This window comes from Anomalospiza imberbis, chromosome 8 (genome assembly GCF_031753505.1).
Source record: "Anomalospiza imberbis isolate Cuckoo-Finch-1a 21T00152 chromosome 8, ASM3175350v1, whole genome shotgun sequence".
In the NCBI taxonomy this organism is placed as follows: domain Eukaryota; kingdom Metazoa; phylum Chordata; class Aves; order Passeriformes; family Viduidae; genus Anomalospiza; species Anomalospiza imberbis.
In genome coordinates, this window is record NC_089688.1 from 27,584,185 (window position 1) to 27,597,826 (window position 13,642).

Sequence of the window (13,642 nt, forward strand, 5' to 3'; positions counted from 1 at the left end):
AGCTGAGCATTGCCTCTGCTGTGAACCTGTCAGTCTTCTCTTCATGTGGGGAGAATGGGCTTGGACAGACTCCCACCAAGCATGTGGTTCGTGGTGTGGTGCAGAAGTGCCTGTGGAGCTGGCTGGATTCCAGACAAACTGCTCTCAGTCTCCCTGACCTCCCTGTGCATCCTGTTTGTGTGAAGGGTCTGAGGGACCCCTCTTCTCACCCTGCTGCCCTGCTGGCTTTGCAGCTCCCTGGGGGTTTCTGTGCCATCGTTTGCCTAACAGCATCAGTAGCTCGCTGCTCACAGGCCTTTCTCCTCTGCGGGATCAGCCTGCCCTCTCAAAGAGCAGCGTGCTCACATTGCCTGGGACACAGCTCTGGAGCTGGGACAGGCCTTCCTGGCCTTCTGCAAGTGCTTAAAGCCTTTTCCTTGTGCTGTTTGCAGGACGCTGTGTACAGTGCTGCTGCTGAGCCCTTCATCTTACGGCTGATGTGGTGTAATCTGTTTGGGAGTTCTTTATTTTAATGCACAGGTATTAAGTATACCTGTGGGCTGCACAAGGAGCAAGGCAGGCTTGCCTGGGAGCTGGGGAAACCCTGCATTTTTACCATCCTGCTGGCTTTAAGCACCACAGGTACACCAACATCTCTGTGTGATTCAGGAAGCACAGACTGCGAAATCTCATGCTGGACACAACATTTTAATGCTGGACAGGATTTATCTATCTCTGTGCATCCGTTTGTCAAGTAGAGATGATGTGAGAGGTTGGAAACTCATGGAGTAGCTCAGGAAAGCTGGTTTCTAAACTCAGTTTTTGGGCTCTGGGTACACTTGGCTGAGATCTCAGTGCCCAGTGTGCCTCGGGTCCCCACATGTCAGGGATCTCTACATGTGACCTTCCTGCTGACATTCCTCCTGAAAGCAGGTGATTCCTGAAGCCTTGCATAGGTGCTCAGTCATTCTCTGGCAGCAGCAGCACCCACCAGCTCTCCTTTTGTATGAGACAAAGCACTTTGCAAGGTAAGAAGGTCATGGGGCATTGGGAGGAGATGGGAAAGGTCAGCCTGATAATTAGGATATATGGGATGGTCTTGGAGAGATCTGCTGATCCCACAGGCAAGCAGGACACTGCTGAGCAGTTTTTGGAGCTGTTCTCTTTTTCCATTTAAAAATGTGACTTGAAGTTCCTGACTACTCTGTCGGCCCTTTCTCTTGTAAATTTTAATTAAAAAAGAGTAAGTAGGTTAGTGGCTTGGCTCTCTGACATGATGATCCCTTATTAAATTCATTCTCAGACTTGCCATGATTCAGTCAGAAATATTTAATGAGCCTTTCCCTGATGGGAGCTCATTCCCTTAAGGCTGGGTCAATATTTGAGGCTGGCACAGGCACTGAGGATGTGGGGTCCCTCCAAAGGCAGCACTAATCCTGTCTGGCATCACAGGAGCTCAGAGGATGCTGTCTGTGCCAGCCTGTCATTAGTGTCTGGGCTGCTCTTACGAATGGAGCTCTGAATTACTCTCACTCTGAGGATTCCTGGGTGAGCTTTGGCTGGTCCTGGGCCACTGCTGACTCCAGGAGAGATCCTGTTTCTCCTTTAAAAATGGGATTTAAGTAAGTGCCACAATTTTCACCCCCTTTAGCCTTACATTCCCTCAGCAAGCAAGACCATTCCTGTTTGTGGTAAGTAAATGTTGCCTGGCACCTGTCCTGTAAAGGCTGCAGCAGGGAAGCTGGGGTTTGGTCCCACTGTGCCATTCTCCCTGCATAACAAAAGCCAAGGCCAAAAGCAAGAGGTCTGCTGATGCTCCCTGTAAAGCCAGCTGTCATCTTCAGCTTCAAAACCCCTGCAATCTCAGTCTGCAGTAGAAGTAAATTAATTTCATTCATACCTGAGACAACTTACATAAACATTCAGGCCAACTTCTCCATTGATACAAGGTAATTCCAGCTCCCCCCCCCCTTTTAAAATTTGTCACTTTACTTCTGTCTTACTGGGAAATCAACATGCCCACTAGCAACCTTGGTGTGCTAGTCAGGAACACCCAGGAGCTTTTGTGGAGCTCTGTGTATCCAAAGCAAGAACCGTGGAGGTACTTAAATGAGAAACTCACCAGGGAAAATGGTTTGTAGCAGGAAATTTCCCTCCAGAAGAATATGGAATTCTGCTGCGGACACTTCAGGCCCCATGGTCACCTGGCTGCATGTGCACAGGTGAGGATTGCACAGGAATGACTAACAAAGCAGTAGTTTTATCAGCTGGAGCTGACACAGGGGTGTCTAAAGCAGCTATAGACAATGGGGCAGCAATGCTGGGGAAGGACAAAAGCAGGTGCTGCTGCTGCCCATTCAGTGCACAAAGCAGCCCCCCCAAATCGAGTTATCTGGGGATCCCTGGGCTCGGAGGCTGACAGGACACTAAGGAGCTCTTTGGCAGGTTCGTGTCAAGGGGTCAGCTCGGAGAGGCCAGGGAGTGGGACCTTGCCCAGGAATTTGTGCTTAGCTACAGTGCCTCCCCAAGCTGTCTGTGGGAGTGGAGCCACCAAGAGATACTTCACAGTTGTGTCTGTTTTGGTGTCCGTTCTGTAAGGACCTCAGCTGTTTTCTTTAATAACTTTTTTTCTTTCCTTTCCAGCTAAAGCCCATCCCGGTTTTCCCTCACAGACTGCAGCAGGCACTAAGCCTGCACACAGTTGCTATCTAGTGGCCAGAGGAAGGCAGTGGAAGGTTTTTCACTGCTGGTTCTGTGCAAAAGGACTGCTACAGAGAGAGAGGCAGGACTCAGTTACGTGTCCTCGTGTAAATTGTGGGGGTTACTGCTATTTTTCAGTGGGTTAGATCTCTGAAAATTGTTTTGCTTGACAGTGCAATCACTGCTATTTAAGCATAGTTCACTGCAGTTGTACACTGTATAGCTAAGGATTTGTAGTAACTGGGAGGATTTGATGTACTTGGAATCTATTGGGAAGTAGAGCAGGGACAAGCCCCATTACTGAGAAAACCACTGGTAACATCATATACTCAACATTTTATTATAAAACCCTCTAAAGCGCCTCTTTATAGGTCACAGTTACAACACAGGAAATGCCTTGAGTTAGGAAAACAATGGGGACACAGAGACATTGTTTAACATTTCTTGTTTGGGGAAAGTGTGTTGTTCAGGACTTGCCTATGTTTACCATTCCCTCAGGGAGGCATCCCAGCAGGAGCACTGAAGCTGACTGGGCTGTGAAGGGGAAAGCAGAGCTGCTCTTGGCCATCGCTGTCTCAGTACCACTGTGAAATGTCTGGACAACTCCTGGAGGATGCCAGCGGGGTGTACGCTGAGGGCGCGGTACTACACGGAGATTTAGGGTATAGAGAGGGGCTCTTGCCAGCTCATCATGGGCCAAAACAAAAGCTTCATGGAGTCTGTGGCCTTCTGGTGCTCTGGAGAAGGAAGTCCCCAAGGGTCCTGAACCAGAAGAGTCAGCAGTTTATTTGCATGATTTTTTCCTATGTGCAAAACCTTGCACAGGGATGACCTGACAGCTGAGGCTCCTGAGGCCTGGCATTAGCAATTCCTCCCTCTGCACCACAGTGGAAACTAAAGAGTAAAAAAAAATGAGAGCACAGTCACCTTTCTCGCTTCCAGGATACCCTGACCAAGTGTTTTGTTGCGCCCTGGCTCTGTGGTGGGGCCAAGCAAGCCCAGAACCCTTGTCAGGACATTGTCACTCACCCCAGTGACACCACCAGCTCTGGGTATCACAGCCCTGTGCATCTCACTGGCTGTTTGCCTTTGTGAAGAAAGAACAGCTCTTCAGAGGCGGTCTCAGGCCTGCCAAATATTTTCCAGGGTGAGGAAGGTAGAAGATTTTTCATGTCTGCCTTTACCTTGGCTTTGGTGTAGCCACAGGACCCCAGGGACAATCCATCCTGGGAACTGGTGCTGATTTAACTTTGCAGGGTTGGAAAACAGCTCCAGCCCCATCCAGTCAACCCAGTTCCTGAGCCTGGGCTCTGAAGGGCCATCAGAGGAGACAGGAAGAGGTGTCTCCAGGCCATCACACGTGTCAGCAGGTTACAGGGAGGGGAGGAGTGCATACATTTCTGCCAACCCACTACCACCCTTCAAATTTCTATGTCCTTAAGTTTAGCTGTTCCAAATCTCCAACCTCCTTCATTAGAAAGCTTGGCTAGGGTAGAGAGGGGTGGGCTTGGTGGGCCATACTGCCAGGGCCCAAAGGCAGTTTTAATGATCAGGAAATAAGGGTGACGGCACCAGGACGTCCAGCAGAGCCCTGGCAGTGCAGCCTTACTGCAGGGCAGGTAGGGAGGGCACAGGGGCATAGGGATGGCTTCAGCTGCAGCTCTGTGAGGATCAGACACCATCGCAGCTGGGGCAGGAGCATGGGGACTGCTTTGCCTCCCCTCTCTAGGGAAAGGGGATCCCTGAAGAATGCACTGGGATCCAGCTTTCCCATGAAACAGCTGAGCAAGCCCTCAAATATTATTTTTTTTCTCTTTTTTTTTTCCATTTTTCCCCTTTTTTTTTTAAGAACAGACTCCTCAGGTGAAGTAAGATCTTCAAGAAAATTAATTGAATCTGCCTGGGAGATCTTCTTTGCTCAGAGCTCTTGGTGCTGCCAGTCTGTAACACAGCCTACAGCACGAGAAGGTGAGCAGCTCAATATTCTAGCAAACCTGCAGCTGGTAGGAGATGCTGGAATGCATCAGGACACTGATTAGAAATGCCCTGGACAGGCTGCTGTGTGCTTCTCATTCATGTTTGAAGCATTGCTCATATGTGGGGATAGCCCTTGACTGAAGGCTGGATGAAATGCAGCTGAGTGATGACTGGCAGCAAGACAGGTGAGACTTTAGTTGACTCCAATTTATCAGGACAGGTATAAACCCACCAGGCTGAGGAATAGCAGAGGTTCCTTCTGAATCCACTACAGTCACTAATATAGAAACCTTAATAACTCATTGATAAACCTTCAGGGTAGAAATACACAAAACACCCCCTATGTACAGTAACATTCTTGTTTACATCAGCTGGGTTAGGACTTGGATGGAAGGATTGCCACTGGCTGTTATTGTTTTAGCTACATGATGGGGATTTGTCTGGAAAGAGCAAGTTCATGTGGGATAATTCGGATCAGCAGCTGTTGACTCCAGCGCTGCGTCTGAGCCGTGGGCGTGACGTGGAGGAGGCACTTGGTGTGTGGTGATGTTGAACACCCAACCTCCACCGACAGATGGTTGAATCCCCTGGGCCATGCGTGGGCAGTTCGTGTCTTTAGTCCATCTCTGAACAATGTCCTTCTAACTAGCTCCCTTTTTCTCCCATTCCTGCCAAGGAATAGAGGCAAATTAGTCTAAATGCAAAGCTGGCAACCATAACGTTGATCAACATGATTGTCTGGTCCCCAAGTGGTTTTGGCTGCGGGGTGGGTCAGGGCTATCTTTAAATTATAAACAATGCATGTATTTACTCATTTAAATTGTAGGCAAGGCAAACACAGGTGAAAAGACTGGAGGAAAACCAGGCTGATGTGCTCTGAATTGTGTTGGTCAGGGGTGTTTCCCAGACCTGAGACCCCCCCAGAACCCATCCCACCACAGCCAGTTTGCTCCACTGCCAGAAGGGAAAGTCAGAGGCTGTCCCAGATGGATTTTTCTGCTGTTCCTTACCTTAGCTTTCTGTAGGACTGTTCCCTTCCCCGTGACCATTACAGATAAAGGCCGGTTTTTTAAAGCCGTTGCTGAATTGACCGGTGAGTTCTCTGCGCTGTTTGCCGGACTGGCACTTTTTGCCTGAACCTACAATAAAAATCATAGAAATGGTTATGACTACAGACTGCTGAGAGAGACTGCTGCCTTTTCCCACCATCTCCCAGTCACAGTGTCATCCCATTCACACAGAGGCGCATTCTTTCAGTGACATGCCAATTTCAAAAAAACACCAGGGGAGTTTGTGGTGTGTTTGGGTTTTGAAGACTCTAGAATTAGAGATACAGAGCAGGGTGCAGGTGGTGGAGATCTCCATTTCATGGGAAACAAGTCTTCAAGAAGGAATTTAAATGCCTGAATCTCCTCCTGCAACAACCATCCCTTAGCTCAGCCAAGTGCAGAAGGAGCTGAGTCCAGACCTGCATGGCTCTGGAGGGTGCTGCTCAAGGCCCCACAGGAAAATACAACCACTCTCCTGAGTCCCAACCACTTTTCACTTCCCCGTTACTGCCGTTACCTCATTAGATTATTATTACATTACGTACACTATATATAATATAATATACAGACATATTAGCTATACATTCATTCAGGATTGTGTATTACACTAATGATGCTATTATTAATTATTACATTTTTAAGCAGGCTGAGACTGTGTGACTGCCTAGCTGCCAGAAAACTGCTGTGCATCCCAGGGGTGCCCCACATACCCGTGGGGCTGTGTTCTCCAGGTGTGTGGTGTCCACGGCCGTGCCCAGTGTCACCGGGCCAGACTCCGCCTTCTTCAGGTTCTCTTTCACCTCCACCAGGCTCAGCTCCAGGTCCACCCTCTGGCTTTCCTTCTTTTTGCATTCTTCATCTATCTCCTTCAGCCTCTGCTCCAGGCTCTTGTCTGTGTAAGAAGAGGAATCTTGATGCTTGCTAGGAACCTGGGGAGCTTCTGAGGGGAGCAGAGATCAGGGCACGTCCTGTACATTTTCCTTGGGTTTATCCCAAGAGGGACTGTGGCTCTTGCTCTAGTGTAATCTGGGTTATATGATTTGGCTCAAAGCACCAGGTTCCCCCCATCTCTTCTGGTCCCAGAAGGGCCAGGTTCATTGCCTCCTCTTTCTCCACGGCCCCACCTTGGCTCATATCCACACATCCCACCTTGCCCTGCCCTACCTGTGCTACCACCAAGCATTTCCTTCAGCTCCCGTCTCTCCTTGCGCAGCTGGGTGAGCTGAGCTCGGATTTCATCCTTCTCCTTCTCCAGCCGTTCCTTCTCCTCTGTGAACCGTTTCACCTCTGCCTCTGTCCTGTTCTTGCCCAGCTTGGTTTCCACTGCTGCTGGAAACACAGCCCACCAACAACAAGCTCAGTCAGGGGAAAAAAGGAGGAGGGAGAAAAGAAAACAAGCGAAGGTCTGAACAGTCACCAACCACTAGAGTCAGAACACAGACTGCTGCAGAGCAGAGGCAAGTCAAATCACAGGGCCCCACCTCTCTTTAAGCACCCTTGGGCCACCTGAGCAGCACACCCACCTGGCAGTGGCATCTTGGGCCGGTGTGCAGGCACCAGCTGGGGACTGCCCGCTGGAACTGTGCCTGCTGGCACCTCGGGGACCACAATGTTCTGCTGCTGGGTCTGGATTTTGATAGCAGGGACACGTGGCAGAGCCTCCTCGGGCTCTGGCTTCTCTGGGTGTTTCTGGAAAGGAGAAATGAAGTAGGATGATGAGGTGTAGGGAACTGGCTCAGTGATTAAGCCTGGCCTGGCATCACGGTTTGGACAGTACCTGCTCCGAGGTCTCTGCTGCCTTAGTGCAGAGCTCAGCTTCCACAGCCATGGGCGCTGTCTCAGCTGTGCTCTCTGGGGCAGCCTTGTTGGTGGCCCTTTCTAGAGATGGTGAGCTGAGGGGGGAAGAGTGGCATGACATCTTGCCAGCACAGTGTAGTAAGGACTTCACTGGGGTGAGATCCAGATACACTCTGTCTTGATCCCCCTCCAATTTGCTCTCACTCTTGGGTACTTCTTCCTGCAAAAGAGACCATCTGCTGCAACTAGAAGTACAAGAAACATCTCACTGCAGAACAGCACTAGCTCAGGCAATCTGGAGTATTTTCCAAAAGTCTTAGAGGAACTAAAATGCCAGTCTCTGAGTCAATCCACAGAGGCCTTTTTGAAGTACTGAAGGAAAGGCCCCTCCTGTTTTCCTTCAATAGGTCTCTCTGATGGTAGCAGCAGCCCCATGCAAGGATATCACACTGCTGTACATCCAGCAACCCATACCACATTCTTTACCTTTCCTGAGGTAACAGTCCCATTGCCAGCATGACCCATTGTTTTTATCCTTTCACACAGGACTTGCTCTTACAGGCATAAAAAGGAATTTTGAAAGGTTAGGCTCCAAAAAGCCCACTATCACCAAATAATCCATGCTGTTTGCTGATGAAAACTGCAATTTTATCCCAGCTGCCAGAAGATCCCCACAGCCCCTTTAGGAAACCTCTCTCCCATTCCTTAGCAACTCCTCTCCACCACTTGTTTCTGCTCCATTGCAAAGGACAGGATCTCCCCAGGGGCTGGGAATCCCCCCCTTTCACTGCTGGAGCCTCCCCATGGCCAGATGTTTGCTGTGGTGCCCCCAGAGCTCCCTGCAGCAGGGCAGCTGTCTTACCACAGGCAGGTCTGGCAGATCCACGTCGTCGTACAGCTCGTCCTGCTGCACCCTGCCCTTGGGCAGGTTGTCGATGTAGGCGTTGGGCTCAGAGTATTTCCTCTGCATTAGGCTGTGAACAGGCAGCAGGACAACCCATCAGGGGGACTGGATTTGCTGCATGGCTCTGCAGTGCTGCATGTTGAGACATCTGAGAACACCAGTCCCGAGATCTGGGCAAGGCCAGGCAGCCAGATGCAGGAGAGGAGCAGGCAGAGCCATACAAAGCACTGGGGTCACTGCTGCTGCTGCCTGGTAAGCAGCACCCACCAGAGTGGGGCTGTACTTCCCCTGGGCTCTGTCCCTTCTTGCCCAGCCCTCAGCCACAGCAGCACAGTCACCCTGCCCCAGTAGCATGATGGACTGGGTGGCTGAGAGCCCAACCTGCTTCTGCAACAGCCACTCAGGCACATGCCCATGGCAAGCTGCAGCTCAGGCCAGATGCACCCTTGTGGGACAGGAAGTGCTCTCCTGTCCCAAAAGAAACTGAGTGAGCTGCAGCTGTGAATTTACCACCTATTTCCATGGCAGCCAACCTCCCACAAGTGGAGAGCTCCCTGCTCTGGCTTGCTTTCCCTCTACCAGCCCCACCCCATTACCAGTGACATACAAGAAGGAATTCTTCGCAGCGCTCACAATGCAGGAAACCCTGTCAGCATCCACGTAATCGTAGGTGAATTCCTCTGGGTCTGTTTTCGAGCCTGACTCCGACAAGAGGAGGCCCAGCCAGTGGCCCATTTCCTCTGAGGACTTTGCCTGCAGGGTGATCAGACAGACAGGACAGGTTGCAGCAGTGGTTTCTCTGCACTCACAGGGCTGATGCTGGCTTAGGTTGGGTAAGGAAGCACGCTGGCAATCCCCTGGGCTTCCAAGAGGAAAGATGAACTGCTGGGTATTTATAACAAACCTGAGGCTGCGTTAAAAGTACAGCTCTATGTATGGACTGATTCAAAAATTTGGCAGCTACATAAATGCAGCTCTTTGCTCTCTCTACTCCTTCCTAAAATTTCTCGTCAGTCTGCATTTTCCTTTCAGTCGTGATCAACTCAGCTGTCTACAAAAGTAAGAGAAGTCTCTGGGGCTGGAGATGCTGGCAGGGAGCAGCGTTGAGTGAGGGAAAGTGTGCGGGTTTTATTTTGCACCAGCAGAGTGCAGCAATGGGATTGCCAAAACAGAGGCAAGGAGACCTGAGCCTGCGAGGCCCCAGAGCACAAACCCCTTCCTGGTTCTTTGCAGGGAGAAGGGAAGAGTTTAGAACATCAGAGTCCATTGCTTTAACATGGTCAGGACCCAATTCCCAGCTGCAGTGAGCAGTCTGACATTTTGCAACATGAAGAGTTACATTCTGTGCCATGAAGACAGCTCAAGCAAACAGCCACATGCACCTCCCAGTGCAGGGGACTCCACCTGAAGCAAAAAGAAGTTGGCTGATGCAGCCACTTTTTGCACTGATTTGAGGAGTGACAGCAGTAACCACAAAGTAAAATTCAGGGCAAATGAATATATGTATATATACACTTTCCAAACTGGAAAGTGTATTTTAAGCTTTCAGTCTGTTTTATTTAGCAGAGACTTCAGTCCCTGGGAAGCCTGCCAGCCAGCCAGTCCGTACATTGAGTCTGACATTGAGTCTGACATTCCAACAAAATACAGATTCTTCCATTCACAAAATGTAAATTTTCCCAGCACCTCTTCTTCACATCTGTAATTGGGCAAAATTTCTTTGATACAGACATACCCTGAATGAGAAATTAAACAAAAACATCTTCCAATTTCACAGCATGCCCTCAAAGTCAGTTGTTTAGCTATAAATATTCCACCCACTGGAAAAATACAGGAAATTGCTCACATTGTCCACCTCCTACTATAATCATGCTGTCGTCAGAGAGAAGTAAGATTAGAGATAAACAGTCCTGGACGCAGGCAAAGGAAATTCACTTGCACTTTCAGGGGCAGATCTGTGACAGGCTTACTTGGGATGTGTGCCCCATGGCTTTGGGGCTTTGCTGTCAAAACATTAAGTCCTCTGTTCCTCCAAAACACAGCCTTAAATCCCTAAAGTGGCATTCTTCTGATCTAACATTAACCATCTGCACTCCACAGACCTTAATTATCCAAGGTTATCCTGCAGTGGGGGGAGAGATGGGAATCTCCAGAAGACCCCATGTCCCACCCTAAGATGAGTGCCTAAGATGAAGGCTGAATGGTCCCTCTGGAGCTGCCAGCATCAGACATAGCCTGGATTACCAGTAGGGTGGGACACATTCTAGGAGACCACAGGCAGATGAACCAAAGTCCTGCTCTTCAGGTTCTGTTTTGTTGGACTGAGGTTCCTCTGGAGAACTCACTGGCATTTAGACCTCCTAAGGTACCCACGCTGATGTTTTTAAGCAGAGCTTTCTCAGAGATAGACGCCCTACCTCCAAAACAAGCCGTTCTTCCCCGTTGTGCAGGATGCGGAAGGAGTAAAGATGATCAGGGCTTGGCTCTGGGATGATCTCACAACCTGCCAAGCTCAGGGGCTGCTGAGCCAGTTTGCTTCGGTTCTTGTCCTGGTAGAAATGGAGGTGCCCATCTTTTATCTGACACCACCGGGACTTCCACTGGCTGTTCACCAGCACGTTCAGGTAGCCTGCAAGTAATCACAGCTGACTTAGACACATTTTCCATTTAATTCATATTAATTTGTGTGCCTGGGGATGTCTAAGGGGTAAGTTATGAGATCACCACACAACACAAAGTCACAGGCACCAATAAAGAGCAAAAGCACAAAGACAAGCTGTCCTATCTATACGAAACAGTGTGAAAAGGGTAAAAATCATGAAAATGAGACCCTTGAAATTCAGGATAACTTTGGAGCAGCAAGTTGGCTGCAGCTGGTTGGACAAAGTTGGTCCCAGGTGGTAAATACAAGCTGACCCTCACAACTCTCCCTGCAGGCTCCCACACCCTGGGCAGCACAAATGCCCTGTGTGTGCATGTCTGGTATTACCCACCCTTCCTCTTGGGTCAGTCACCCTGAGAGCCACAGGCACCACAACCTGCATGGATTTGCTGTCAGGACCACCTGGCACAGGCACGTTTGAGGAGGATTATGCCTGGTGCTCATCCTGCCCTGCACACTGAGATCCAGCCCTGAGGCAAATCCCTGCAGAGGGACTCATGCTGCCACTTACTTGAAGTCTCCAGGGATCTCTCTGGGCTGTCCAGGGAGCTGGACTTCTTCCTCCCGAGGTTCATCAGGTTGCTCAGTTTCAGGCCAGTTGTGCCCTTCTTCTTAACTACCAGAAATGAAAAAGACACATGTGTGGCTTTCCCAGCTCCCAGGTTCCTGTCCCAGCTGGGGGTCCTGCCCCCACCTCACATACATCCCTTGCAGAGGGCAAACCTGCAACTCAGGGACAGGCTGGAAAAGTCCAAAGCCCAGGGAGTTCAGGAGGAAGATGGCACAGTAAGATCAGTTAGGGATTTGTGGAAGAACCTAATCTACATTGCTTTACACGCGGGTTGGCTCTGACCAAAGGCCAGTCATGCAGGAGCAGTGGGAGGTGCTTGCACAGCTCTTGCTGGGCAGTTACCAACCTCCCTTCACTTTCCTACACCACAAACAATTAAGAACCATTACCCATTAACATTTTCTGTATTTAAGTCTTTTCCTCTCTAAATTAGGGACACAAGGTGGGAGGGGCAAAAGTTTATGTCCAAAGAACCTCACCAACATTCTCCTACTGAGCACATCAGTCAGTGTGTGAATAAGCTTGTGGAACCAACAGGTAATCCTGGTAAGAATATCAAATTCCCAGGCAATGAATACACACACAGCTTTCATCAGGTCTGTTTGAGGTGGCAGTGGCAGGAGCTACAGAAGGGTCAAGGGCCCATTTTCCCTGTCATTCCCAGGGCGAAGTTTTACCATCTTTTGCCTCAGCTGTCTCCGTGTGGCCGTCGGTGCTGCTCCCACTCTCGGAGGCTGCAGAGTATCTCTCGGACACCTCCACCTGTCAACAAGCACCAGGCACAGGCTCCACAGATGCAGGTGACCCATTCTTCCAGCCAGAACGTGCTGCAATGACCTTTTCCCCCTTCTCCCGCAATATGAGGTCCCACTCTCTCTGTAGCAGATGCTTTCACCCGGACATCCCCAGCCAGCTCACTCACACTGTTCCCCTTGTTCCTGAACATGCCCCACCCCAGCTGGGCTCACCTCTGAGGAGACACAGTGGCACCAATGGTGCCACCCTGTTGCCTCCTACCCTGCAGCCTGGCTGGTGGGGGCATTTGACAGTCCCTGTAGGGGACATGGGCAGAGGAACCAGTCAGGTGCCCAAACAGGTCCATTCTGGGTGTCCACCAGAGACTTAGGAAAGTCTCTTTGTCCTGCCACTGTTTTGGAACAAGCTGCTCCCATGGGAGTTTCACCTAAACCTGGACTAGAGATTGCTCAAGCCCTGGCATCCAAGGGTCTAAGACCCTCCCAAAGCTCTTGGAGAACACAACCATCCCATTGGATGAGACAGCAGCTCCTGCCCTAGACAGTGGGTAGCTAAATGCTGAGTTAGTCTGGGAGGGAAGATATGGCAACAAAATTAAGATGTAAAGGAAAATTACGATAGTTCCAAGAATGCTCCTTTTCAGTTGCACAGGGGTCTGGTTGCACTCATATCAGTCTTTGCTTACCTAAAATTAAGGCACCTACACTACCATCTATTGAAGGAATAGGGCTGGAAAGCCCGAGTGCTAGTTCTGTCTGTAGAGACAGATGTACCTTTGGGTAACTGAGACGCTGCGAGTCTGGGATGTACTGGTTGCCTTCACTGCCTCCTTCACAGAGCAGACCGCTGGTCTCCTGGATTACCTGTGCAGAAGGGGAAGCCAAAGCCTGTGAGAGTGCTGCAGTAACAGGATCAATTAATGTCCCCCAACTAGGACAGGCAAAACCACATCAGCCTGGGAGACCCATGGTTTACTGTCCCTGTGACCCTGGGGACTGTCCTGGTGCTGCATCAGGCATCCAGCAGAAATTGCTGGATCCAAGTCACTGGGAGAGGCTGCCAGCAAAGGCAGCCCTGGCGTCTCACAGCCCCATGGCTGTCCTGGGCTCCAGGAGGCTCCTCCTCCTGCTGCTGTCCCAGGGGAAGGGCTGCATTTACCCCTGTCCTCAGCCAATTCATGCTGGGGACCCACCCCAGACATTTCCCCCCGCAGCCCCACCACAGCAGCTGGGCTGGGAGGTCCCCAC

The 13,642-nt window shown here is 50.3% G+C and overlaps 1 protein-coding gene and 1 long non-coding RNA gene across 14 annotated transcripts in view; one reads left to right on the forward strand and one right to left on the reverse strand.

The window, feature by feature from the left end:
* Positions 1-3,752: 3,752 nt before the first annotated feature.
* Positions 3,753-4,920, forward strand: LOC137478329 (uncharacterized). Of its 2 annotated transcripts, none has more exons than XR_011001509.1 (2): positions 3,753-3,835; positions 4,529-4,920. It is a non-coding gene; the product is annotated as an uncharacterized lncRNA (long non-coding RNA). The 2 variants fall into 2 exon arrangements; XR_011001510.1 differs by lacking the exon at positions 3,753-3,835 and adding an exon at positions 3,961-4,049.
* An 81-nt stretch (positions 4,921-5,001) lies between these two features.
* Positions 5,002-13,642, reverse strand: part of AFAP1L2 (actin filament associated protein 1 like 2) — a 64,313-nt gene continuing 55,672 nt past the window's right edge. For 10 of the 12 annotated variants that reach the window (XM_068198123.1, XM_068198122.1, XM_068198128.1 and 7 more), the window contains 12 exons: positions 13,169-13,258; positions 12,317-12,401; positions 11,580-11,684; positions 10,824-11,035; positions 9,014-9,159; positions 8,365-8,476; positions 7,483-7,722; positions 7,223-7,394; positions 6,870-7,031; positions 6,416-6,597; positions 5,667-5,795; positions 5,002-5,324 (listed from right to left, as the gene is read on the reverse strand). In XM_068198123.1, the coding sequence (XP_068054224.1) occupies positions 5,298-5,324; positions 5,667-5,795; positions 6,416-6,597; positions 6,870-7,031; positions 7,223-7,394; positions 7,483-7,722; positions 8,365-8,476; positions 9,014-9,159; positions 10,824-11,035; positions 11,580-11,684; positions 12,317-12,401; positions 13,169-13,258 (1,662 nt within the window). In that variant the 3' untranslated portion in view covers positions 5,002-5,297. Of the gene's footprint in view, positions 5,325-5,666; positions 5,796-6,415; positions 6,598-6,869; positions 7,038-7,222; positions 7,395-7,482; positions 7,723-8,364; positions 8,477-9,013; positions 9,160-10,823; positions 11,036-11,579; positions 11,685-12,316; positions 12,402-13,168; positions 13,259-13,642 lie in introns of all 12 variants that reach the window. The other 2 variants (XM_068198118.1, XM_068198116.1) reach the window with 2 other exon arrangements.